Below are 25408 nucleotides of genomic sequence, written 5' to 3'. Positions count from 1 at the left end.
AGGCAGCAAACCTCTCCTTCCTGCGGGGCTGCCCTTCCCTAGTATAGGGACAGACATGTACCTCGTCCGCCAGCCACAGCGGTTGGTTCTGCGATGCTCACGTGACCCAAATCACAACATGAGAACCCCCTCTGGGACTTGTTCCCAGAGCGACCGGAAAATCGGGGCTCACTTGGTAGGAGGCAACTGTGGGATTGTCAGAGGCCACCTCCACCCCGCGGGGAGAGAGAGCTGGCACCCAGAATGAAGTCAATAAAAGACAAGCAGAACCAAGACAGGGAGAGAGAGGCCGAGACTCGAGGCTATGACCGGGGCTCCTGGATCCAGCCAAGCCTGAAGCTGCTCCTGGGAGATGTAGTTAATGTAAGCCAATACATTTCCTATTTACTTAAGTTCACTTGAATGGAGATTCTGAGCCAAGAGAGTTCTAGCAATATAAAGAGACCAACACTCATGCGGGAATGCCAGGTCCATACCTAGGCGCTCAGGCAGGGGGGTGCAGAGGTACCGTGGAAACTAGAGGAAGGGCAGGCTGGGTCTCGGAGGATGTGTGCAGCTACCCAGGCAAAGGCTCTCAGAGAGGCTGGTCGGGGGGGGGGGGGGCGACGCAGGAAGGGCTGAGGGCGACGAGCAGCGCGTGGCGGGGTGGAGGCCACGTGCGGCAAAGCAGTGAGGTGGGCATTGTGCGGACGGTCCCGCCTCTCGCCACCCCGGAGCGCCGGGTGGTCAAATACGCAGGTACACACTCATGGGGACCAAACATAATCGGCAAATCAATCCTTGGCCTGCATTGTCTGCCAGCAGCGTGATGGAATTGACCAACCATGGCGTCTCTGTCTAGAATCCCTGCACCCCTCCCACGCGCTGACCCCACCTTCCTGTCCCAGTCTCCCCACCTAGCCGCGAGGTGGACCTCTCTTCCCCTCTCCTCCCATCTCTCTGTGCCTCCACCTCCTCTGTCCGATTCGTGGGTCCATCAAAACTCTGAGCAGCACCCCCAGCCTCCAGCCTGGGAACCCCAGGCCCCACCTGTTTCCAGGGGCCAGTTGGCACCCTGGGATGGGGGAGGGTCGAGCCCCGGAGCCCGGGGTAGGCTGCGGAGGGCTCCTGGCAGCACAGAGCCAGGCAGGGGGCCTGTCGGGACTCCCGAAAGCCACTCCGGCCTCCGCGTAGCGTGGATTCGATGCCCAGCGTGGGCCCTGCCTGGGCAAGCTCACGGGTGCCTCAACCCTGGGTCGCGAGAAGTCACTGGTCTCCGCGCCTTCCCGAACCAAGCGCAGCCAGGGTGAGCAACGAAGCCTGTCGTGCCTCCGCACCCGGATGAGTCACCCTGAGAGCGTCTGCCCGGGGTGGAGGTGCCTCCCTCCCGCCCTCCGTCCGTCCCCACCAGGGTCAGGTCCTCAGGAGAGAAGGCCGGGGGGGTGCGATCCCCGTTGTCTGAGGTCGACTCCGGTGTCCGGTCTCACCAGAGCTGTTCCCCGATGGGCCCGGAAGCCGGAGCCAGAATGGAGCCCAGCGACGGAGCCGAGCAGGGGCCGGGGGGGAGGGTGGGCGCGTCCTCGTGGGGAGGAGGCCTCCCGCCAGGCGGAGCTTCCCCGGGCACGGTGCCCAGGAGGATCCTGGCCGGTCCTCGGGAACTTGGAGTCCAGCCTGCAGGACTCTATCCCCCAGAGAGAAAGTCACCTGAGTCTCAAAGTCAAGGATGAAATGCCACCTGAAAGGACTCCTGTTTACGCGAAAACGCAGCGTAACGTCCCTGCGGAGTCAGCCGGGCTCGTGCCGGGCAGGCCGCGACTCTGCACGGAGCCCCACGGCCACAGAGCTGTCCCCGCGGGCCCAGGAGCTCACGCAGGGAGCTGGGGGCCCAGCCCCTCGGCCTTAGAGGAGCCCGGAGCCGGGAGCCGGGGCAGAGCCGCCCTCCACGTCAGCTGCAGGTGCGCCTGCCAGCGGGCACCTCTCCCCACAGGCCCTGGTCTCCAGCAGGTCTTTGTGATATTTGACCATAAACGAAGGCTACGGGGAGCCCTGTTTACAGTAAACTCTCACTTCCTCCTGCCTGGATGAGCAGGATTCCGCCGGCCCAGGAAGGAAAACCCGCGTGCGTCTGGTTTCTGGAGCAGAAATGACTTCCGGCTTCACCCCCCACCCCCACCCCTGGCCTCCTCGGGTCTCGCTCCGCACAGACCCTCGGCCTCTGGCCTCCTTCGGGACAACTTGCACGGTGGCGACCACGGCACATTTTTCCCTGTGGCAACGGAGGTCTCGGGCTCGGGAACGCACGGGCATGTGCACATGCACACGCACACACGCGCAGGCTGAGCCCTGCACACGCCGGCACTCCCTCACGGCACAGCTCAGCACACCCGGCCTGCACACCTAGCCCACACACCCGGTGCACGCTTGGTGCACACCCAGCCTGCACGCCCGGCCTGTGCTGACGCCTTCGGCTTGGCTCTCGCGAGCTCCAGGATCCCTGGAACACAGCGGCCTGGTGATCAGGCACAGATGGGGCCCCAGGGGGCGGAAGGCCCTGCTGAGGGCCAGAGCCTGTCCTAGCGACAGAGCGCCCAAGGCACTAGGGACCGTGAGCTACGGAATCCGGTCAGCCCAGGCCATCCTGCGGCCCCAGAGGGGACAAAGACCTGCTGTCCCTGGTCCTCCCCGAACACGGGGCACAGGGTAAGTGCCCTCCTCTTCCTCCGATGGAGGCCAGCTCGTTCCCTCATCCTGCACTGCAGGGGGGAAGTCACCTCCCCGTGGTCACCTCTCCCGCTGTGGTCCCATCCACCGACAGGAGACACCCTTCTCCTGCCATGAGCTCACCCACTTGGCCCTGTTGCTCAACAGCGCTGTCCCCAGGCTCGCGGGCACCTGACCAGGAGTCACACAGGCCAACACCAGCTGATGAGCTGGACGTCCTGAGTCACCGACTCTCTCAGGCTTCCTCCTCGGCAGCTTGGGGACAAAACCTTTGCTTTTTAAGCCTGTGGTGGTGACCCAGTCCGAACAAGCGGCGCGATGGGTTTCTGCACCCTGGCCCACGTGCGCGCACGTGCAAACACGTCACCGAGCAGCCTCCTCCAGCTTAAATTCTGCCCAGCCTCCGGGCCAGCCCCTCCCGTCCCCTGGCCCCTCTCGAGAATGTGCATCCCACTTGGGGTGAAGCAGCAGGAGGGGGGTGCCGGGGCCCCGGGGAGGGCTTGGGGTGCAGGCACAGCACCGGTGCCCTCTCTCGTGCTTCCTGCAGGCTGAGTCCTGGGGTTCAGCTTCCTCATCCGGGCACCGGAGACATGATGCCTGCCACCGAGTGGGTGTGAGGGTGAGTCACCAACTGTGACAGCCAGCATATCACCAGAGGGCATCTGGGGGAGAGAGCACGGGGGTCTTGCCCCCCACCCCCACCCCAGTCACTGGGGCTGCTGACCCTGGCTGGTGGGGGCTTTGCCGACCTCAGTTTCCCTGCAGCTCCCTAGGCCTTTCCCGGGGAATCTCCTGCTGTCCTGACCTGTGGGCACCTCCTGAGAGCTGTCTCCGGCCACCCTGGGCTCAGGGAAGTCCCGGAAGAAGGCTTTCCTTTTGGAGTGACAATAACGAGTGTGCTCCCAGGAGCCGATGGCGCCCCCCTCCTCATGTCACTTCTCTGGGCACCCCTGTCACCTCTGCCCCAACTCCCACCGCGGGTGAACCACAGATGAACAGTCTTCCTGGGGCCAGGGCCGCCTGGACGCCGGGGTGTGATGTGATGAGGGGGTGTTGCCCCGAGGCTCCCTGACAGCTCTCCTCGGCAGAGGGGGGGGGGGGGTCTCCGTGTGTGTCCAGGGATCTGGCTGCCCGTGGGCTGGGGGCCCGCTGCTCCTCCCCAGGGTCCCGAGGCAACAGCAGCACAGGGCCCACTGCCTCCACTGCCACCGTCCCTGCGCTGGGCACTTGTGACCTTCTGCCGCTCAGGGAAACCACTTCCCTCTCCTGTTTTCATTTCCCTTTTTCCCAAGGAAGGGAGACCACCTGCCCTTGGCCCAGCGCAAGCCCTCAGCAAGGGCAGCTGCATCCCCAGGCCTGGTGTGCTCGGCTCTGAGGGGGCCTGGCACCCAGGGCCAGCAGGGAGCTCTTGGGACTCAGGGTCCTTACCCACAAGTCGGGCGAGCTGTCACCTTCCCTCACAGAGGAAGGGACTCAGAGCCAGGAAGCGCCCATTGAGTCTGGCTGCAAGGGTCCCACAGCCCTGGAGCAGGGCAGGCGGGAGGCGTGAGGCAGCCTCCCCCCTCCGTAGCCTTCCTACCACCCCTGCACCAGGAGACTCCCACCCCTCACCGCCCCCAGGTCACCCCAGCACAGCCGTGGGGTCCCACTGCAGACCAGGGCAGACACCCCCACCTCAGGCCCCCACTGAGGTCGGGAGGTGGCCCTGGGTGGGTGGCCGGTCTGCTGGCTGAGCTCCCGCCCAGCCCCTGCTTGCTGGCCCCACACGGGGCTCTCTGTAGCCACTGGGGACCGTGCTGGCCCCAACGCAGGTTGCCCACCCCCCACCTCCTTGCCAGGCCCCTTCTGTGGCTGCGGTCTCCACTCCTCCCGGGCTGGCCCTGCGTGGCCAGCTCTCCAAGCTCTGGCCTCCTGTGACCCCTCCACGTGCCGGTCTGGAACACCTGCACCCACCCCGCCGAGCCTGAGCCTGCCTAGCTGGCGGCTCCCTCAGCCCCTCAGCCCCGGGGCCTGGGGGCAAGGCGGCCAGTGGCTGAGGTCCTGCAAAGCCCAGGGGGAGACCCCCAGAGCCATTCCACAGATAAAGCCCGGGCCTCTGTTTACCCAACAGCTCCACAAGAATGGACAGTGTTGGCTGGCCCGGCAGGGAGGGGCGCCCCACGTCCCCTGCTGGGGTTCAGCCTTCCAACCCCAAGCTCGGGTACACCTTGACCCTCCCACGGGAAAGCACGGGACTATCAGGCCCGACTGTCAGGCTGGAGGGAGGAGGAGGGGTCCGCAGGGAATGGGGGGCTGCGGTGCCTCTCTAAAGATGCCTCTGTTCCCTGCACAGGGGAGGAGGAGGGAGTCGTTCCATCGGGAAGGTGCATCAATACTTGTAGACGGCACGGTCCCGCAGCATGGAGAGGGTGGGAACCGAGGGCACAGAGTGGCTGCCTGCCCAGGAGTCCCTGGGAATTAATGCCGGGGCCTCTGCCCTTTGGAGGTGGGCACTTGCCTGTTTCGTCCTCCGTGTCAATTTCCCGGGGCCACTGGATCACAGGCCACAGACCAGGGGGATTTAACTCCACAGTTTATTCTCTCACAGGTCTGGAGGCTGGAGGTCCAAGATCAAGGTGTCAGCAGAGCTGAACCAGCTCCAGAGGCTCTGGGAAGGGTCCCTCCTGCCTCGGCCAGCTCTGGTAGCATCTGCTGGCCCCCGTGTTCCTTGGCTTGTGGCCACACCTGTGTCCACCTGTCCCTCCATATGTGCCCAAACTCCCCTCCTCTATGACACCAGTCCTATCAGGTAGGACAGGAGCTTATGGCCCAGCTCAACTTGATTACACCTGCAAAGACCCCGTTTCCAAATAAGGTCCCATCCACAGGTTGGGGGGTTGGGACATCAACATATTCTGGGGGACACAATGCAACCCGCAACACCCTCTTCTTAAAAGGGAGGGAAGAATGGAAAGCATCACAAATAGGGACTTGCCTCTGGCCTGGGGCCCTAGCCATTGGGTCCTGCCTCCAGGCAGGGTCTCTTGGTGGTGGGGAGGGTGTCCACAGGGCTGTGAGAGCAAAGAAAATGGGGAGTCTCTCTTGGGGAGGGCCCGGAGAGTCCCATCACATCACCATCACCGTGTGGCTCTGGGGTCTGGCTGTCAGGTAAGCTGATGTGCCCATCACCACTGCTGGCCCGGGAGGAGGGACCTGTGACCCTGTGGGGACAAAGTCTCTGTGCTTCCAGCCTGCCCTGTGCACAAGGATGAGGCTCTGGCCCTCTGAGCTGCAGGAGAAGCCTCAGGAATGGGAGGGAGAAGGGGGGCCCGGCTCTGAAGGGGTCGCAGCCTGAGAAACAGCAGCCCGGCCCCCACCCACCGGCCGCTCTCCCACCAGCTGCCCCCAACCCAGGCGAGGGGAGCAGTGACCCCGCAACACCAGAGAGCCTCAGATGACAGCTGTGCCCCAGCACCCCTCCCCTGTCCTGCTCTGACCCCTCGCCACTGACCACGGCAGCCCAGGGCGATGACCAGCCTCGACATCACCAGACCCCAGGGGCCTTCTCTCGATGGGGCTGGCGTCGGTAGGGTGCGTGTTGGGTGCACCCCTTCTCCCACCGCAGGACCTGGCTGTGCACCCCATCCAGAGGCATTTCCGCTGCCCCGCCCAAGCTTTACCGCCCCCAACACACTCTGGCCACGAGCCCGCGTGACCTGCCACGTACTCTTGGCCCCGTGGCCTCTGGGTGGGGTGGCTGTGGCGGGCAGTACCTCCCTGACCCCTGGCTCTCCCCTGCACCACCCAGCAGGTCCAGGGCGCTGCGAGCACTCGGGGCTCCCCGGTGGCCGAGGCCACGGCACACCTGCGGGAGGCGATAATCACCGCCCAACTCAGACAGGCAGACGACTTGGCCGCCGTGCCTGTTCAGGAAAATTAACTGGACCCCATACGGAGACCCATACGGAGAGGGAACTTGCCCAGTAAGTGTCTTAAATGCACGGGCCCAGAATGCTGCAGCACCACCTGCCTACAACTTGGGGCCCAAGGGAGGTGGGCAGGGTCCCTAGGAGCTCGAGGTCTGGAGGGCTTCCGGGTGCTGGCCAGTGGGACTCCAGCCCCTCCAGCTGGGCTCCTATCCCCTCCATCTATCTGTCATCTTCCACCCGGGGAGTCCCACCCTGCTGTCAGGAGGGGCCTCGGCCAGGGCTGACCGGAGAAACTGACTGGCCCTGTTGTGCCCTTGTGTGGCCCTGCACCTCGAGGCCAGCGATGGCCCGAGCTTGGAAGGCTGCCCAATGCCCGCTTGGGTGGTTGGACCCACTGCAGAAGCCTTTCCTTTCCCCCACTCGCTCTTTGGGGTCTTCTGATAGCCCAGTGAGAGGAGACAGACAGCCGGGGCACCAAGGGACCAGGGCCGGAAGCCAGGCTCCGCTGACCTGGGGCTGAAACCCCAGCCTCAAGGCCTCGGGGCCCTGGCCCCACCCTCCCTGCCCAGCGGGAGCTGAGACCTCGGCAGCCAGGCTGCAGATGTGAGGAAGAAGCTTCCCAGGGACGAATCACAGCAGCTCACGTTGGCCCGGTGTCCTCTGTGTCCTCTGAGAGCCTGGGGCACGTGCTGCTGTTGGCCGAGGGGCAGGTGGAAGGAGAGGCCACGGGCACAGCCGCACAGCAGGGAGATACTGGCTCCACAGTCCCGTCAGAACAAGGGAAGTCCTACGGACAGACAGGGCCCGACTTTCGTGCCAGGCGTGGAGCTTATGGAAAAGCGGACTCTCCTGTCCTCGAGAACACTTTATCTCCGTACCCACCGGGTAAAGAAGTTGTGCTTTTCACACTCCTGTCGTTGTTATCATAGAAATAAATGCTATACGAACACTGTTCTGCAAAACACAATGAAACTGGGCAGCTTCGTGGGAGCCCACAGCCTCCCGGACGCGAGGCGTGGCCGTGTGTCCACAGTGTGACCCGCGGAAGGTGGGCAGGGTGGAGGTGTGCCGCACCCCTTCTCCTTGCGGAGACAAAAGGGAGCAATCAAAACCCAGCCCCGCAGAAGACATGACAAGCCACAAAGGAGAGACAGCCCGGAAATGCGGAGCAAGACGGCCGATGGGACCCGACACGTTAGTTATGTGCGCGGTTAAAGGGGCAAACACACCGTGTAAAGAGCAGAGGTGGCGGACTGGGCTCCCATCCGAGACCCCAGGTTGGACCATCTACGGGAAACCCACCGGAAATAGAAAGACAGGCCGCACGTGTGCAAGCGGTAGATAAAACATCGCGCCCACACGGCGCTGACCGTACGGAAGCCGGACAGCGGTGGAAACACCAGGACAGACCTCGGAACAAGGGGGATCCACGGCCAGGAATCGCCCGCAACGGAAGCACGGTCAGCTCGTCCAGGAGGCACGGCAGTCTTAAAAAGTAGGCAGCGGGTAAGGGAGAGCTTCAGAGTGTGCACGGCTAAGACGGACAGGGCGGAAGAAATGAACTCGCAGGTGTAACTGGTCGTGTCCACACCCGTCCCTCAAAAACAAATAAAAAAGGAAGACAAAATCAGGAGGATGTGCAGAACACAAACATCGGTCTCCCCCAGCTCGACTTCCCTGGTGGTTATGCTTACAGAGCATAAACAGCAGCGCACCGGAGGGTCACCCAGCGAACCTCGCGCCCGCCCACAGAACAAGGCTCCGTGACACAGAGGACACGGCTGCAGATCCCGCAGACGATAAGAGGGGCCCGAGAGAATACGACGGACCTTGGAGAACTAAATCCGACAGCCCAGGAGAAATGCGCAAACGCCTTGGAAAACACAAGCTTCCGAAGCTCACTCGAAAGTGGAACGGGGAATGTGCGTCGCTCTAAACGCAGTAATGAGATCGCATGTGTGATTTACAGCCCCCCCCCCACCCCCCAACGCGGCTCCGGCCCCAAGCGCTCTCACTGACGAATTCCACCCAACGCTTAGCAGAGAGAGAATTCCGACTCTACACAAATATACAGACTCCGTACAACTTGTAGAGAATGACAGGCTGACTCGAAAATTTATATGGAAATGCGAAGGACCCAGAAAAGCGAAACTCTTAGAGAAACAAGAACAAAATGACAAGACTTACACTACCCGACTCATCAAGACCTCAGAAATCACTTGATTTCTGACGAATGTTTCAAATTAATCCAGCAGGGCAAGGGAGCGTCTTGGCAATAAATGGTGCTGGGACAACTGGATATCCACAGAGGAAAAATAAGCCTCGACCGTTGTCCCAAAGCAGGCAACATTAATCCCAAGGTGGGTTGCAGATGTGGACCAAAAGCTAAAAGTGTGAGAAGCTTCCAGAAGGGAGCACAGGAGAGTCCCTCCACACTAGGAGCGGGGGTGGAGATCGCTTAGGACAGAGGAAGCACCAGAAAAGAGAAGGTGTGTTGGACCTCATAAAATTTAAAACTTTGAACTCCTCTCTTCCAACGAAACACAGGCCACAGGTGGGAGAAATATTCTGCGTGTGTGCACAAATGTGCATATGTGCACGTGCACATGGGTAGATCTGTATGTATACATGTGTGCAGATACGTATACATGTATGTGTATATACACACACACGACGAAGAAACTCATATCAAAATATATAAGGGATTCCTACAACTCAATACTAAGAATTCAAACAACCAATTAAAAATTGGCAAAGGCACGGGCGCCCGGGTGGCTCAGTCAGTTAAGCGTCTGACTCTTGATTTCGGCTCAGGCCATCGTCTCAAGGTTCATGGGATCGAGCCCCGTATCGGGCTCTGTGCTGACAACGCAGAGCCTGCTCGGGATTCTCTCTTTCCCTCTCTCTCTGCCCGCGCCCCCCGCCCCCAATAAATAAATAAACTTTTTTTTTTTTTTTTAAACTGGCAAAGACTTAAGTAAACTTGAAACCTGGAACGACCCATAAGCACGTGAAAAGGTGTTGGCCATCACTGGCCATCAGGAAAACGCAAAATGAAACAATAAGGGACCCCTGCAGGCCCTATCAGGATAGCTAAGCGGGCCCTGTGAGTGCCGGTGAGGACGAGGGGCGGCCAGCGTGCTCTCCCGCTGCAGGGGGGACTCGCGTCACAGCTCGGCAGCTTTTACGACGTTGACAGCCATCGCGCCACGGGACACGGCCGCTGTGCCTGTGTCCCCACTACCCGAGAGAAAAGGACGCTCACACAAACGCTTGGACGCGAAGATTCCCAGCCGTGGCACCCGCGGCAGCTCGCACCGGAAACGGCCCGACTGTCCGCCGACTGCGGAGGGACCACAGACGCTGGCCCAGCGAGCGCGGCTCCGCAGCGAGAGAGGCTGAGGCCCCAGCGGGCGACCCCTGCACGAGCCGCCACGCGACGATCGGAGGCGCACGCGGCACGGACCGTCTGCAGGAAATTCTAGAAAGTGCAGAACTAGTCCACGGTGACGGAGACCAGGCCTCGGCCGCCTGAGGCCCGGGGAACGGGAAGGGCCCCCGCAAAGGACCCAGGGGCTTTCTGGGAGGCGGCAGTGACGGGCGGGCTGGGTTTGGCGGCGGCGGCTGGCAGAGCTCCTCGAGCCACACGCTCAGTCCGGATGGGTGAGTCCCGCTGTGTGTCCCCTGCAGCTCAGCAGAGCTGGCTTGTTCTGGGGACGCGCCGTTCTGTGGGAGGCTCCCGCCCCGTGCTCCCCACAGTCTTCGATCCGTGGTCCAGTGGGACCTACGAGCCCCCCGCTTTCCTCGAGCCCTCGTGGCCGGAAGTGGACACCCTTGGTGAAGGCAGGAAGACGTCCGGGTCCACGTTTCCGACACCCTTGAGAGGAACCGCGGTGCCTGCAGCCAGCTGGGTCCACCGACGCCGCCTCCCTCCCGGGCGCCCCGCCGCTCCCGGCTGTGGCGACGTCGCAGGCGACGCTGTGCTCACGGAGCGCCCGCCGTGCGCCGGGCGCTGTGCGAAGCGGTTCTCGCAGTAGGCGGTGTTCGCTCAACCCCGAGAAGTACACCGTGTGGTCACGCACGCCGTCTTGACAGCAGAAAGCCGGGCATGGCTCGGCCCTGTCCGCCGCCACAGGCCTGGAAGACTGCCGCGCGGATCACATCCGGGCGCATCCGACAGCAGAGGCCGCCTTCTGGGGCCCCCGTGCTCCTCCGCGCGCTGGGCTCAGCTGCCCCTGGGTCTGCCGCGGTCACGGCCCCGGGCAGTACCCGGACCCCCGCCAGAGCGACCAGGAGGCGGAAACTCTGAACCCCTAGCGTGCCCGGCACTCGGGTGCGCCAAAGCACAGGTGAGCCTGGCCACACCCCAACGGGGCAGCGCCCGAGCGGGCGAGGCCCTCGTGGCACAGAGCAAGATGCAGGCAGCGGGGCCGGGCGAGGGTCCCCAACAGGCTGGCGGGCCTGGGCCAGGCCCATGGCCGCCCTGGCCCTCTCTCCGAGGGGCCGGAATGACTCCCGAGCGGATCGCCCAGCCCGGACGCTCCCCAGGCGGGGGGCTCCGACTTCCAGCCTGGGAGTTCCAGAAGCGCCACTTCATGACGACGACGATGGGAGTGCCCCACAGAAACAACCCAGTGTGAACTTGGGATCTCAGCGGGCGGCGGTCTGGCTGCTCGAGGTGTCCTAGGCGTGGGACGGGATGCGGCCGGCCCGTAAGGAGCCCAGCCGGGGGGCCGTGGGCCGCGCGTGTCGGTTGCACACCCGTTAGTCTCTTCCGAAGCTGGTGTCCCCCTCGGGGACCCCCCACTGCCGGGGGTCGCAGAGCCCACTCGGGGGCGCACACGGCGAGGCCGAGCCCCCACACACGTCAGGGGCCCCCCAACACCCAGAGCCGCGGCTCGGTTCCGGGCGTTGTAGCCGTTCCCACGCAAGCAGCATAACCACCCCACTGCCGCTGCCAGCCCGGCCTCCTGCCCACAGCGCGAGTGCCACCCCGGGCTTGAGTGGCCGGGCCCGAGGGGTCATCCCCACGCCGGCTGACGGACCCCGACTCTTCCGGGGACCCCTGCGGGTCCCAGCCTGCTGTCCTCTGTCCCGTGTCCTGCTGTTCCGCCACGGGGAAGCTTCTTGTCCACGTCGGGCCTCTCCCCGAGAGAATCTATTTCCCTCTCATTATGGTGAAACGCGGTTAACGTCAAAGTTACCACGTTAACCATTTTCAAGTGCCCAGTTCTGTGGCCTTCGGTCCATTCACGTTGCCATACAACCGTCACTTCCATCCATCTCCAGAACCTTCTACCTTCCCCACACTGAAGTCTGTCCCCAGAGAGCACGGATTCTCCCTCCCCCTCCCCCAGCCCCTGGCTCCCACCCATCCCCCTTCTGTGTCTACGGTTCTGCTGCTTGAGGTCCCCGCGTAAGTGTCCCTGGTGTAACGTCCTCAGACTCATCGTGTTACAGCAGGCGTCGGTTCCTGTCCTTTCTATGGCTACTCTTCACGTGCCACCGGACGTCACGTCCATCGCCTTGTCAACGGGTGTGTGGCTGCTTCCGTCCCTCGGTCGCTGAGTCGCCGTAATGAACAGAGGCGCCAGTGGGGTCTCTGCCAGAGGTCGGGGCCCACGCCCACCAGCGGAAGGACACGGTGGCTCTCACTCGGTGGGGCTCCGCCAGACCGCGCCACCCTCTCCCGCGAGCAGCGCACGCGGGTGCTGATGGCAACCTCACATGTTTTTGTTTTTGGCGATGACCATCCTAATGGGTGTAAAGAGACTGACAAACTTTCTTTAACCCAAAGGCATTTGCCAGGGAATCAAAATGAAGGGACCCCTGTGCTCTGTGAGCAGCCATGTCTCTCTTATTGCTAGAAGTTCATAAATGAAGAGACTGGGAGAGTCTGGCCGTGAGGGTCTTCCAAATGTTTGGTTCACGAGTGGATTTGCTGAGCGTTACTGGGGAGGGAGGGAGGAGGAAGGAGTGTATGGCACCCTGGGAGGGGAGGAACCCACTGGAAACAGGCCGGGCTGGAGATGCCACCCGGGGAAGGGGGACCGGCAGGGCCGGGGCGCGCTCAGCCCCAGGCCGCCCCTTCCCGCGCCCTGCCCTGAGCACCCAGCGCCCGGTGGGTCGCTACTTCCGGGGGAGGGCGGCTCCTGGCGGCCAGGCTGGCGGGGGAGCTGGTGCCACCGCCCCCTCTCTGAGATCTGCAACCGGAGGGAGGCGGGAGGAAACGGCTGGGAAGGACGGCACTCCCACAGAGACGAGCACGGGGAAAAGGCAAGGTTCTTCCCCCAAATATTTTATTTAAATATTAAATTAAAAAAACATACACCCGCTAATCATTTGGCATACATTTCTCATGTTAACATAAGAAATAAAATAATTAATTCCGTTGCAGTAAAAAAAAAAAAAACCAAACAAACCAAACTTTGTACACCTTAATCGGGCGCCGTGGCGCCTTCGCACAGGCTACGGCCGCCAGTCTGCGCACCGGCGCTGCGGAGAAAGTACAGGACGCACGTCGCACACACCTAAACACACGACGCAGAGACACGACTCACAGCCAGAAAGAAAACCTCCGTGAAAGTAAAGTGCTTGTCACGGCTCTGAGGCCTTTGATCTGTGGCGTCACGACAGCAAGGAGTCTAGCGAGGGGACCCCGGTCTCGGGGGGAGTCGGCCGCGCCGCCTCTGTGGGTCCGGAGGCCCGGACGCCCCCGGGGCCCTCGTTACAAGTCAGCAGGAGGCTTTGGTGATTTCTCTGTGGCCAGGCGCGAGGACGGTGCCTTCCCCGACTCTCCGGCGACAGCCACGGGGAGGTAGCAGCAGCGGCCGTGGCAGGGCCGGTGGCCGGTAGCAGGAAGCCTGGCAGATGCGGACACGCGGGCCGCGGCCCCCCCCCCCCCCCCCCGTGCACGCGGCCGGCCCCCTGCCCTCTAGGAGCCCGGGGGGGGGGGGGGGTGTCCTCGGCTTCTCCCAGCGCCCTCCTCTCCCCTGTTAATACTGTAGGTTGTAAGAGCCAAAGTGAGCTGAAGGCACCTGGGTCGGGTCAAGGGACGGGTACTGACTGGTGCAGAGGGGGTGAGGCCTGCCGCCCGCCCGCTCGGGTGGCTTCCGACCCGAGTTCACCCGCCAGGTGAGGACGCACCTCGTCTCCCCCCTCCGCGCCGACCTGGTGCCGGTGCTTGCTAACGTTACCAGAGAGCAAAAGTGACACCAGGAACACAGAAGTGTAGTAAAAAATATAAAAAATAAGTAGTGTCTGTTTGTCTATTTATATACATGGACAATATCTGCTTTAAAAAAGGAACAAAGCTTGAACAACACTGATCTGACCTCTCATTGCGGTATTCTCGAACGAAAGCCTGACGTGTGCGGCCCGGATGAGGCAGGGCTACCACGGGCCACGGCCCGGTGGCGGCAGGCGGGCGGGGCCGCGCACCCGCGCCCCCGCTTTCCGCCTGCCCCTGCCCGACGGCCACACCTGGCCGTATTGCACACCCCCCGCCCTGGTCAGTTGTTCATTTTGGACCCTGATAATGAAATGCATAAAAACTTAAATTAGCAGCGGAAATAAGATGGGCGGCAGGAAGAAACCTCTCCGGGGCCCTCCGAGGCACGTGGGGGTCTGAAGCCACGGGATCCGGGCCGGAGCCCCAACCTCAGTCACCCACGGCTTCTAGTCTCTTCCTACGGCTCCTCTGAAGGATCCTGGAAACCGACCTCGAGCAGTTGACAAAAGTTCTCATCTAAAATAAGAAAACACCGTCCTTGGGGTTCTGATTTCAGGGTAGAGAATTCCAGGAATTTGTAGATTATTTTCTCCTGGGCCGGCCAACAGAGCCTTTTTAAAAAAACTGATACATAAAGTAGAAAGTTCACAGTCCTCGTTTTGAAGCGTAAATGTTTCGGGGAGTGGAGAATCGTTAACCAAAACAAACAAAAAAGGCTACTAAACACACGCGCACGCACGCGGATGGACACGCGGCCCACGCCACGGTCTCTCCCGAGGCAAGCCCCGCGTGGCCCCCGTGGCCCCCTCCCGCCGCCCCGACCGCAGTGGCGCTGGCCAGTCCAGCCAAGCCCTGTCGCCTCTCACCCCGCCGCCCTCCTTCCCCTTCCCGTCCACCCACCCTGGCACGCCCCTCAATTATTATTTTTCTTCAGAAAGTTTCCAGGCCCTGCTCAGAGTTGCATTTGCTCAGTGCGAGGGAAAAAGTAAAACCGAGAAGAAAGTAAAAAGCCAGAACACCAGACGTATTGCTTGTTTCGCTTCTAGAAACTTATTGGCTTCGAGTCCGGAAACGTCTTCACATACTCTGAAATTATTGCTTCGAAGGGCCGGCCGGCCCGAGCCGCGGGCGGGGTCCTCACTGCACCAGCACGAAGGTGCCCAGCCGGCCCGAGGTCAGGTCCTCTATCTCACAGTCCGCCTGCGGCAGCCCCGCGGCCACAAAGCTCGGGGGCAGCGTGGCGGCGGGCAGCGGGGCTGTGGCGCTGCCGATGTGCAGGTGGGTGTCCAGCAGCTGGGCCGCCGCCGCCACCGGGGAGCCCCCCGCCTGCAGGAAGTGGGGCGGCAGCAGCGGGCCGGGCGCCAGCCCCAGCTCCTTCTGGAGTCCCGACACAAGGAGCGTGCCGTCGCACGGGGCGAGGACCAGCGGGGCCGGGGGCGGCTGGGGGGCCTGCTGGCAGCCGGGCGGGCCCGCCGGGTGGTGCTGGAGCTGGAGCAACCTGGAGGGAGGGAGGGGGCGGGTCAGCCGCCGGCTGGGGCTGCTCCCCACACGCGAGGCTGTGCGTGACTAATCCCTGAGCAATTCCTGACATTTCCATTCTCCGTCTTGCTTCTGCGGCAGCTCAGAGATGCCAACCAGACGCGACGTTCTTATTCGCTGCCCCCCCCCCGCCCCCCACTCACGGGCGGGCTTCAAAGTGAGGAAGGCCGACTGCTCCCCCCCCTCCGCCGGAACGAGGCCCCACCGGCGGATCCCCCCACACTAGGGGCCGGCAGGTGCACGCGTCTGATTCCACGGAGAGGGCGAGGAGCTCCCGAGATAAGGTTACTCCAGAAACCCAGACGTCCTCGAGCCCTCCCCGGGGGGCGGTCACGGGAGCGAGGCGGGGGGCGTACCTCTGCTGGTGTAGGACCTCTTCCAGCAGGCTCCGGCCCTCCCGGCTGCCGGCCCCGCCGCCGTGCGGGCCCGGGCTCGGCGCGGGCAGCTGGAAGGCGCTCAGGCCGCCCCTCGTGGCCCGGCTGGAGGAGGAGGGCGGGCACACCTGGCGAGCCAGCCCCTTGATCTTGTTCAGGCCCAGGAGCCCTTTGGCCCTCGTGCTCTTCCTCAGCTGCTGCCGGAAGGCTTTCAGCCCTGGGGGGTGCAAAATCAAGCCGGTCCGTGGGTGGCCCGCAGACCCCGGGCCGGCGTGAGCAGGGAGGGACCCCATGCAAACGTGAAGGCATGAACGGATTGCTTTCCCGTGGGGGTTGAGGGCACTCTCTGGTCATCCGATCGGATGACCCCTCCCGGGGCTAAGTCCTCTTTTCTTCAGAGTTTGGTTTGGGGCAGCAGCTCCAACCCCGAACGAGTCTGGGCAGGGGGTCCTCTGTGGACGGAGGCACGAGCGGGGCGGTGGGCTGAGGGAGGGAGCCCAGGCAGGCAGGTGGGGGCTGCCTCTGTGGAGGGTCCCTCCCTGACCTGTCCCCTCCTCCAGGTGAGGCGCTGCGGCCTGGCATCCAAGTGTCTCCTGGGCTTTTAGGACCAGCCACTAGGAGACCCTGTGAGTTCGTCCCAGAAGACAGGGACACCTAGAGCCTGGGAGCTCTGCTGCTCCGTCCAGGCCCGGCCAGAGACTCGGGGCACGCCATCTGCACCGGGACAGGGTGACACCCTCCCAGGGGCACACACAGCACCTTCTGGGACAGGTGGAAGGGGAGCAGGAAAGGTTAGTCACCTTGAGTGAGCGAGGTGTCCGATGCCCTCCGGCCTTCCTGGAAGCTGATGGGGAGCAGAGTGACCCCTCCTGGGGCCCCCTGAGCCTGCAGCACTGGGGTGGCAGACTGGGCCCCCAGGAGCGGTGAGGCCAGTCTGAGAGGGGAACAGGTGCCCACCAGCCCCTGGGTGGCCAGGCGTCCACTGAGCCCCGCTGGGCCGTCGCCGGCCGAGAAGGTCAAGCAGCTGTCGGAACTGGTGCCCTCCGAAGGGCTCGTGGCGGAGGAGGAGACGACGATACCTGCAGAAGCACGCGCTCTTGAGGGGCCTGACGCTCCCCAAGGCCAGAAGCAACCCACAGCACCCAAGTTTTCACCGGAAGTCAGAGGAAAGAACGGGCACGGACACTTTCTCCGTGCCTGGTGCACGGCCCCTGGGTCTTGGGACAGCCCGTGGGGCCAGCTGACAGGGGCAGACGGCGGTACTGGCCTCCCTGTGCCTGCCCTCAACATGGGGCAGGAGTCTATGACGGCCAGAGGCTGTCAGAGGCGTCTGGGAGCCATGATGGTGGCCGGCCACCTTGAGGGTGCGGCTGCCGCCGTAGCTGACCGGTGGGGCTCAGACAAAGACACACGGGGGCCTGGGCTGCGGACCGGCCCTTCCGGCCCCCGGGGGCAGCTAAACCCCAAGCTGTCCTGCCACCGAAGGACCACGTGCAGTCTCGAAGTAGGATCTGCGTGGCCTCGGGGTTAGAGCAAAAGGCAAATCCGGACAAGGGCAATCAGACGCCCACCAGCCAATAAGGTGCACTCTCCATCGGCCCGTCAGAGTCTCCACCGCACGCCCGCCCCCTGGCCGGTGCCCCGGGCCGCGTTCCTGCCCCACCGGGCACTTACACGGAGGGGCACTCGGGGAGAAGCAGGTGGAGACCTCGGCCAGCGTGTGCCTCCGGCCTGTGCCGCCGGACAGGGGCTCCTGCGGCTCCCGCTCCTCCTCCAGGCCCTGGCCCTGCCTGACCTCCTCACTGATGCTCGCGTCTAGCAGGCCGCTCGGGGAGATGGGGCGATTCCGGAACACTCCGTTGCAGTTGGCGTCCAGGGGGAAGAGCAAGGGCTGGGGGGACAGACACAGACCCGTAACTCCTGAGGCTCCATGGGACGCGGCTGGGAGAGCCCCTCCCACGTGACGGCTGCCCAGTGTAGATCACACACCTGGAGTGAGCTGAGGGGGTCACAGTCCGCGTCCACCTGCAAGACAGACTGCCCGAAGGCCTGGGGCTGTGGGCACAGCAGGGAGGGCTGGAAAGAGTCACCAGACAGGCCTTCCTGAGGCACCTGCGGGCAGGCAGAGGACAGACGTCAGCAGGGAGGTAGCTTTGGGGACAACCGCAGACAGCGTCACTAGGAAGGCCCCACTGGCTTTGCCACGGGGCTGACAGGTCAGTCACCGGCTGCCTGGGCTCAGGACACATGCACCTTCCTCTCCAAGGCCATGCCGCCCAGGGTGACCAGGGGAAGGTGTCAGGAGGCCAGACCGGGGACAGTTAAGGAACAAGTGGCTGCAGGGTAGTGCCTGACCCGCAGCGGAGCGGCCGGCACCCCCTCTCCTCCGTGTAGCCTCTGGTTCGTGGCTCCCACAGGAACCCCCCCCCCCCCCCAACCCCCATGCCGCACGGGCAGGAGACGGGACCCGGGGGCCGGCGGGCCCAGCGGGCATCTCAGTCCCGGGCCCGTCTGGGTGAGGGACCGTAACTGGCGGGCGTGGGGGTGCACAGTCTGGGCAGAGCTCGGGAAGGAGGCTCCCCCCCACCTCAAAGCCACCGAGATCCGAGCTGCGCGGCCTCTGCTGCCGGGCCGGGCCGGGCCGCGCCGACGGCCGTGTGTGCCGATGCTCCTTCAGCCGCTCGAGGAGGAGGTAATAAATGGCGGCAAAGTGGTTGTAGCTGCTGTTCTGCAGTGACTGTAGGAGGCAGAGGGAAGCGGGGTGAGAGCGGGGCCGGCACGGGGAAGGGCGGGGCGACAGGGCTCCGCGGCCGGCGGTGCCTCCGACGCTTCCCGAGCGGCTGAGGCTCCCTGACGGGCCTGTTCCCAGGGTTATTCCCGGGTGGCCGAGAATATCCTTTAGAGGAGCGGACAGCTGGCCCTTAAATTAGCCCACGTTCCCGTCTCAACCCGACTGGCGAGTGCCTGCTTTTCCTCGCAGTGAGCGCCTCTCCCGTCCCAGCCCGCGCGAGGCCAGGCGGTGGCCCTCACCTCCACGGTCCTCTGCCGGTCGATGCCCAGGGTGTGCATGATCCCCAACACCTGCTCGTCGTAGCGGCCCAGGCTGGCGTTGTAGCTGAGCGCAGAGAAGGCCGTGCAGGCCTGCCGCGGCACCGGGGGCTCGGCCTGCATCCACCTGTGCTGCCGGATCTGGGCGATGGTGATGCGCTTGCTGGGGTCCACCACCAGCATGCGGCGGATCAGCGTCTCACAGTCTGGGGGGTGAGGGAGGCCCGCTGAGCCCGGCGGCCCCCCTGCGTGCTCCCACCACCGCCCAGCTGGCTCCCGCAGCGGCCCCGCTGGGGACCAGGCTCCCCTCCTGCGCGCGACACACGAGTGACCGTCCTAAAGGACGCTGAGACCGGGGGCAGTGGCCCCGGGCTGCCACTCAGGACCCGCCGCCAGGAGAGCCAGCAATCGAGGGGACGGGGTCCTGCCGACCTGCCCCCGACCGAGGACCAGGCCGGCCGGCATCCCAGAGACTAGGCCCTCTGGGGGGGGGGGGGGGGAACCGCAGAGCCGAGGCCCCGCCCCACAAGTAGGGCACTGAGGAAACACCCAGTGGGCGGGGCTTGTGTCGCAGGCGGCAGGGAAACAGCCCGCGGTAACGCGGGGCCGACTCACGGACCTGACGGCACACCCAGACACCGTCGGGCAGGCGTTTCGGGAACTAACCCCCCGCCCCCTCTGCAAGCCCCTCGTCCCGGGTCGCCCACCTTGAGACATAAAGAACGGGATACGGAAGCGGCCCTCCAGCACCCGCTGCCGCAGCGCCGGCAGGTTGGGTCCGTCGAAGGGGAGCGACCCGCACACCAGCACGTACAGCACGACGCCGAGGCTCTGCAAAGACCACACGGCCTGGGGTCAGCGCCCGCACGCCCGCGGCCGGGGCCCTGGCGTCTGACGCGCGCCGCCCACGCGGGCTCCTACCCAGATGTCCAGCTGGGGGCCTTCGTACTCCTTCCCCTCAAAGACTTCTGGGGCCGCGTACGGGGGGCTCCCACACCACGTGGACAGGGGCTCTCCTGACTTGTAGAAATTCCCAAATCCAAAATCTGAGGGACAGGAAAACGGACGGTGAGGTCACGGCGGCAACGGCAGGGCCACGGACAGAAAGGTGCGCGCGCCCACAGCGGGGGGCCTCGTGGGCCCTTAGGAGACGGCCCTTCCCGGCCCGGGGACCGCCCCCCGCCCCCCAGCCCCGGGGGGCCCCTTGCCTGCCAGCTTGATGTCCATGCTGCCGTCCAGCAGCAGGTTCTCGGTCTTCAGGTCCCGGTGGACGATGTGGTGGCTGTGGCAGTACTCCACGGCGGACAGAATCTGCCAGAATTTCTTCCGTGCTTCGTTCTCGCTGAGGTGCCCGTTGGAGGTCAGATAATCTGAGGAGTGACAAGCCGAAGCTCCAGCCCTAACGTCCAGAGGCCTGGCCGTCGTCTGGAGCGCGAGTGAGGAAAGCCGTACGACTTAAAGACGGGCAGACCCAAATGCTGGGGGGCGGATTCCTGACCAGTTCTACCCTCTGCTTTCAGCAGATGTTACAGACAGGCGTGACTCACCAAACATTTCTCCATTTTTCGCGAATTCGGTGACAATGTAAAGCATATCCTTTGTCTCCATAACCTAAAAACACAAAGACCTAACGTTTAACCACACGGGAACAGAACATGCCAACGGTATAAATAATCTACTCGAACCCCAGTAAATTTTTAACTTCCCCAAGGATGAGTGTATCCGTTATCTTTCAAAAGGAAAGAAAATAAACACTTCTGTGTTAAAGAAACAGATACGGGGGTTCCTATTCAGGAAAAGAATTTAAAACATCAGAGGTGAATTCCTCACTAACCTGTCTATCCGAATGCACTAGAACCTTCCCGTATCACCGTGTCAACGCAACTGCCTCACCCACCCGCCGGCTCTGTGAGGCCTCAGAGGTCTGACACCCGCAGCATGCACCGCTAGGGCTTTCTTCTAGAAGCCTAGCAGGCAACAGATGATTCAGGCCAGCGCAAGCTGAATAATAGATAACGAACACCCCTTCCCCCTTGCGCTATTGACATGATAAATTGGGCGCTGAGAAGCGGGTTCTGCCAGGCTAAGCTACGACAGACTGCTCTTTATACAGACTGCTCTTTATACGGCAAACCCCTCAGCATGTGTCAGCAGCAACAGCCGAGGTCAAACACACCCTGCAGGCTCACTTACGGGTCGAGAATTTTACTTCACTGTGCAAACAATTTTAAAAAAGAGTTGAAAATACAGCTAGCTAAGAAACAAGGTGCATTTCACATCTTTGGTCCTAAAAGAAGGAAATCCAACTCCTTCCCAGGTGTTTTACAAGATTTCAAAGGGAGACACAGAGACAATACGTGCTCACAGGAACAGATTTCTTTAGGGTTCGAAATACAGTTTTTCCGTAAAAAAGACACTTCAAAGGCAACTGGTTTAGGCCGTAAATCTAACAAGACAGCAAACACAGTATGTTTGACCAAGAATCTCCAGTGTCCTGAAGTGTCCTGGCCCTCCACGTGTGCGGTAGAGGCCTGAGCAGGAAGGCCGAGGTTCGTCCCTCTCCTCAGTTCAAAAGAGAGCCGGAGAAAGAATGAAGAGTAAACGTGTTTGGGGTGTTGGGAAACCTCCAGGCAAGAGTGTAGTGTCTCGGCAAGGTTCTGGGGCCTGGGCCAGCTGGATGAGAGTTAGACACCAGTGTAAAACCCCGAGGAATGATACGCATTGCTGTCCCTATCCCGTCCGAACAGTTAAAGCGACCCAGACAGCACCGAGAGGTTTCACTCCGCGAAAGGACCTCTCACTCTGATGCTGGGGGCGATGTGCTGTCTAACTGGGCTGCTCCACACAATGGGCCAGGAGAGGGACAGGAAGACCAGGAAGGTACACTCTGGCTCATCCCTCCAGCAAAGTCAAAAACAGGGCTCGGGCCACTCCTGCGGAAACAGGCCAGGCACATTTCTCAGGCACTGACATCAGCGGCCACGGAGGAAACTTCTTATCAAAGCAGCACAACTAAAAATGACACAGAAACAAAACACAAACCCGAGCGTATGGTGGAGGGCTGATGACCGCACTCAGTGACTCTAAGTGAACTGTCATTCAGGGGAACACAAGCCCGGTGACACTACTTCCGTGGGACAGTCTTCTCTTCTAACGCCCTCTCCTGCCACACTGCCCGCCGAGCCTCGCCGTGGGCACGCACACACCCGCGCCGTCCCGTGTTCCTCTCAGATTCAGGAGGCTTCACGAGAATCCCCAGAAGGAACTTAACACCCGGCACAGCTGGATGAAATACCGAGCATTTGCAAAAAACGTAGCAGCCGGCATCTCATCTGCAGAAGCGGTCGGCTAAGAGTTGCTTTACTGCGCTCATTAAATCAGCGCTTGTAATATTCCAGAGATATGATTTATTAGTTAAAACACGGTAACGACAATCAAGTCACCAAACAAACCGACAGACGGATAGGGCGAGGCATGTTCTTAACGCGGATTCAATGACAAGTTCTCTGTTCTCACCATGGCAAAAGTATTTTCATCTCTCCGTTTTTGACGGAAGAGTTGAAACGGGAAGACAAATGCTTTTACTGCTGCCTTTGCAAAGAGTTCACGGAAACTGGTAAACGCAGCCGGTTTTAAAGTTGAACAATCATCTGCAAAGGGGGAAGCGTCTCCTTCCACTAAAATCTGTCCTATGCTAAATGCTTGACATGAGACAATACCTACGTCTGGTTGTTTGTTTTCTTAGGAAAGCGAACCTAACAACCGACCTCTACGCATTTAAAACTGGAGCGAATGACAATACGAAATAAAATTTTAATGAGGCAAATCTCAGTTATGATCCAAAAGCAAGAAAATAGTTGAAAACGCATCTGAAGAGCTTACAAAAATCAATCTATTTACCTTACACGGCCAACCCCCTGCCTCCCACACACACCCAAAGAGAGGGGCAAAATTCAGAATCGCAGGCTTATTGTTAAAAATAAAAGGTAACACACTTGCCAGAAGTCACAGCAAAAGGCAAACTTGAGTCCTTACCTGATAAAGCTTTATGATGTGAGGATGATTCAGAAGCTTCATGATCTGAACCTCACGATATATTTTCTCCAAATTACTGGAGTCTAATCGAGTTTTATCGATTATTTTTATTGCAACCTACAGTTTAAAAGAAAGGATATTTTTGTCCCCAAACAAACGCCTTTCATTGACACATTTGGTTTTTTGCAGCTTAATTTCTGTAACACTTTATGTCCCCAAAGGTCACAAAAAGTTGGGGGAAAAAAAAACAAGTCACCATTAATGGTCCTTAAAGTTAAGGAAGTATCTTAAATGTCTTCTAGCTCCCTTTACAGGGCCTCGGCCTGGATCCCAGAGCCCCACACTCCTGGGTCATCCGGTCATTACTCTCTCTGCTGTCCCCTAAGATTTGTCGAAATTATTCAGAATCATAACATAAAGCATTTTCTCCTCGTGGAACTGAGAACTGTCAGCACTGAGACATTGCACGATGAACCCTGAGGACAGGGAAACCACCCAGCCGCCCCCAGGGAGGGTCCTCACAGGCCAGGTCTGGCACACACCTGGGTTTTGGTGACTCGATGCCGGGCCAGCTTCACGACGGCGAAATTGCCCTTGCCCAGGGTCCTCTCGACGTCGTAGAAGCCCACCCGGAGGGGCTTCTGCTGGCTCTGGCCGGAGCCCGCGGGGGCCGCACTCAACTCCGACATGATCACCATGGCTCCGGGGCGCACCTGCGGGCCACCGGGAGCGCACTCAACACCGGACCTGCCTGACCCGACGGGGGGGGGGGGGGGGGGGGCGGCTCCCTCTCCCCGCCGCCCCCTCACTCTGCTCCTTTCTAAACACCTCACCTCGCCGGGCGCTTGCCCGCTCCCACGCCCGCTCCCACGCCCGCTCCCGACACTCCGTCTCCCAAGACCCCCAGCCCTTCGGGCGTGTGGACCCCCTTCACCCTGCGATCCGCGGTCGACTCCATCCCGACCCCCCAGCCCCCCGGGGCGCGTGGGCCCGCTCCCACCCTCACCGCCCCCTGCCGGTCCTCTGCTCCATCCCGACCCCCGACCCCCCAGCCCCGTAGGGCGCCTGGACCCGCTCCCACCCGCCGCCCGCGGTCTTTCTCCATCCCGACCGCCGACCCCCCAGCCCCGCAGGGCGCCTGGACCCGCTCCCACCCGCCGCCCTGGGGACACTCCATCCCGACCCCCAGATCCCTTCAGCCCCGCGGGGTGTATAACCCGTTCCCCCGCCGCCCCCCGCCCCGCCGCCCGCTCCATCCCGGCCCCCGACCTGCAGCCCAGCGGGGCGCGGGGCCCGGCTCCCACCCCGCCGCCCGGGATCCGCTCTACACCGACCCCGGGCCCCCAGTCCGGCAGGGTATGTAACCCGCTCCCACGCCGCCTGCGGCCGGCTGCATGCCGATCCCCGGACCCCCAGCCCCGCAGGGCGCCGGGACGCGCTCCCACCCCGCCGCCCGCGGTCCGCTCCATCCCAACCCCCGGAGCCCCAGTTCCGTGGGGCCGGTGGACCCGCTCCCACGCCGCCCGCCCCACAACAAAGGGGAGCCCGGCGGCGGCGGGGCGAGCGCGGCGTCCCGCTCCGAGACCCCCACGCGCGCGCCTTCGGGCCCCGGAGCCCGGAGCGGCGGTCGGAAACCAGAGCCCGGGAGCTCCGGAGCCCCGGCCCGGCCGCCGCGAGCCCGGCGGCGGCCACCCCGGCCTCGCCGCCGCCTCACCTCCGCCGCCCTCCGAGTGCCGAGGCCGGGCCGCCGCTCTCCCCGCGGCCCCCGCCGCCCGCTCGGTCGCTCGCGCTGCTCGGGCGCCTGCTTCTCGAGCGCCTGCTTCTCGGGCCGCCGCCGCCGCCGCCGCCCGGGCCGCGCCGCATGTCAGCTCTGAGGCCGCGCGGCGCGCTCGGGCCGCACGCGCCGCCCGCCGCGGGCTCCGCCCCGGCCCCGCCCCGGCCCCGCCTCCGGCCCGCCCCCGGCCCTGCCGCGCCGGCCCCGCCCCGCCCCGCCGGCCCCGCCCCCGCCGCCGCCGCCGCCGGATTGATACATCCCCATTGACGTCGCTTTGACGCCAGAGCGACGCGCGGCCGAGCGCCAGGCGAAGGGAGAGCGGGAGATCGGGCGGTTGCCAAGAGACTGGCGGCTCTGACGCGCGCGCTGATGGGGCCGTCGCCCTGGCGACCGCGGGGCGGTGACGTCAGGGGCGCCGGCCGCCCGAGGCCCGCCGAGGCCCGCCGTCCCGCCCGCGCTCGCGTTCCCGCCGGCGCGCGCCCCCTACCGGGCGCCGCGGGCGCTGCAGGCGGCTCGGCCTCCAGTCCCGGGGTGCAGTTCTCCGTCTGCTAGCGCGCGCAGCCGCCCTGGCGCGGCGCCCCCACTTCTCGCGCTCTTCCCAAAGGCTTGGTTCTGGGGCATTTCCCAACCCCCCGGAAGTGCAGCACCGCGGTTGCTGCGTCCTCTTTGGACCCGTAGTCCGGGGTCCCCGTTATCGGGGTACAGGGCCCCAATTTCTGTCGAAAGTCCTCGGACTTGGCACCTCTATTAGGAGAAGTAGCAGGTGGGGCTCGGGAAAGCTCGCAGACTCGCAGAATAG

General features: G+C 62.9%; 1 protein-coding gene across 1 annotated transcript; it reads right to left on the bottom strand.

The window, feature by feature from the left end:
- Window positions 1-13074: 13074 nt before the first annotated feature.
- On the bottom strand, window positions 13075-24746 carry SIK1 (salt inducible kinase 1). Its single transcript, XM_060640541.3, has 14 exons — window positions 24550-24746; window positions 23378-23548; window positions 22836-22952; window positions 20348-20411; window positions 20009-20170; window positions 19722-19846; window positions 19508-19631; window positions 18783-19006; window positions 18340-18489; window positions 17742-17864; window positions 17427-17643; window positions 16553-16831; window positions 15735-15969; window positions 13075-15337 (listed from the first exon to the last, which is right to left on the bottom strand). The coding sequence occupies exons 2-14, from the start codon at window positions 23531-23533 to the stop codon at window positions 14977-14979; spliced, it is 2337 nt and encodes a 778-aa protein (XP_060496524.2). The 5' UTR covers window positions 23534-23548; window positions 24550-24746; the 3' UTR covers window positions 13075-14976.
- Window positions 24747-25408: the final 662 nt, after the last annotated feature.

This window comes from Panthera onca, chromosome C2, assembly GCF_046562875.1.
Source record: "Panthera onca isolate mPanOnc1 chromosome C2, mPanOnc1 haplotype 2, whole genome shotgun sequence".
Taxonomy (NCBI): domain Eukaryota; kingdom Metazoa; phylum Chordata; class Mammalia; order Carnivora; family Felidae; genus Panthera; species Panthera onca.
The sequence above is the reverse complement of the archived record's forward strand: the minus strand, read 5'-3'. Positions and strand labels throughout refer to the sequence as shown.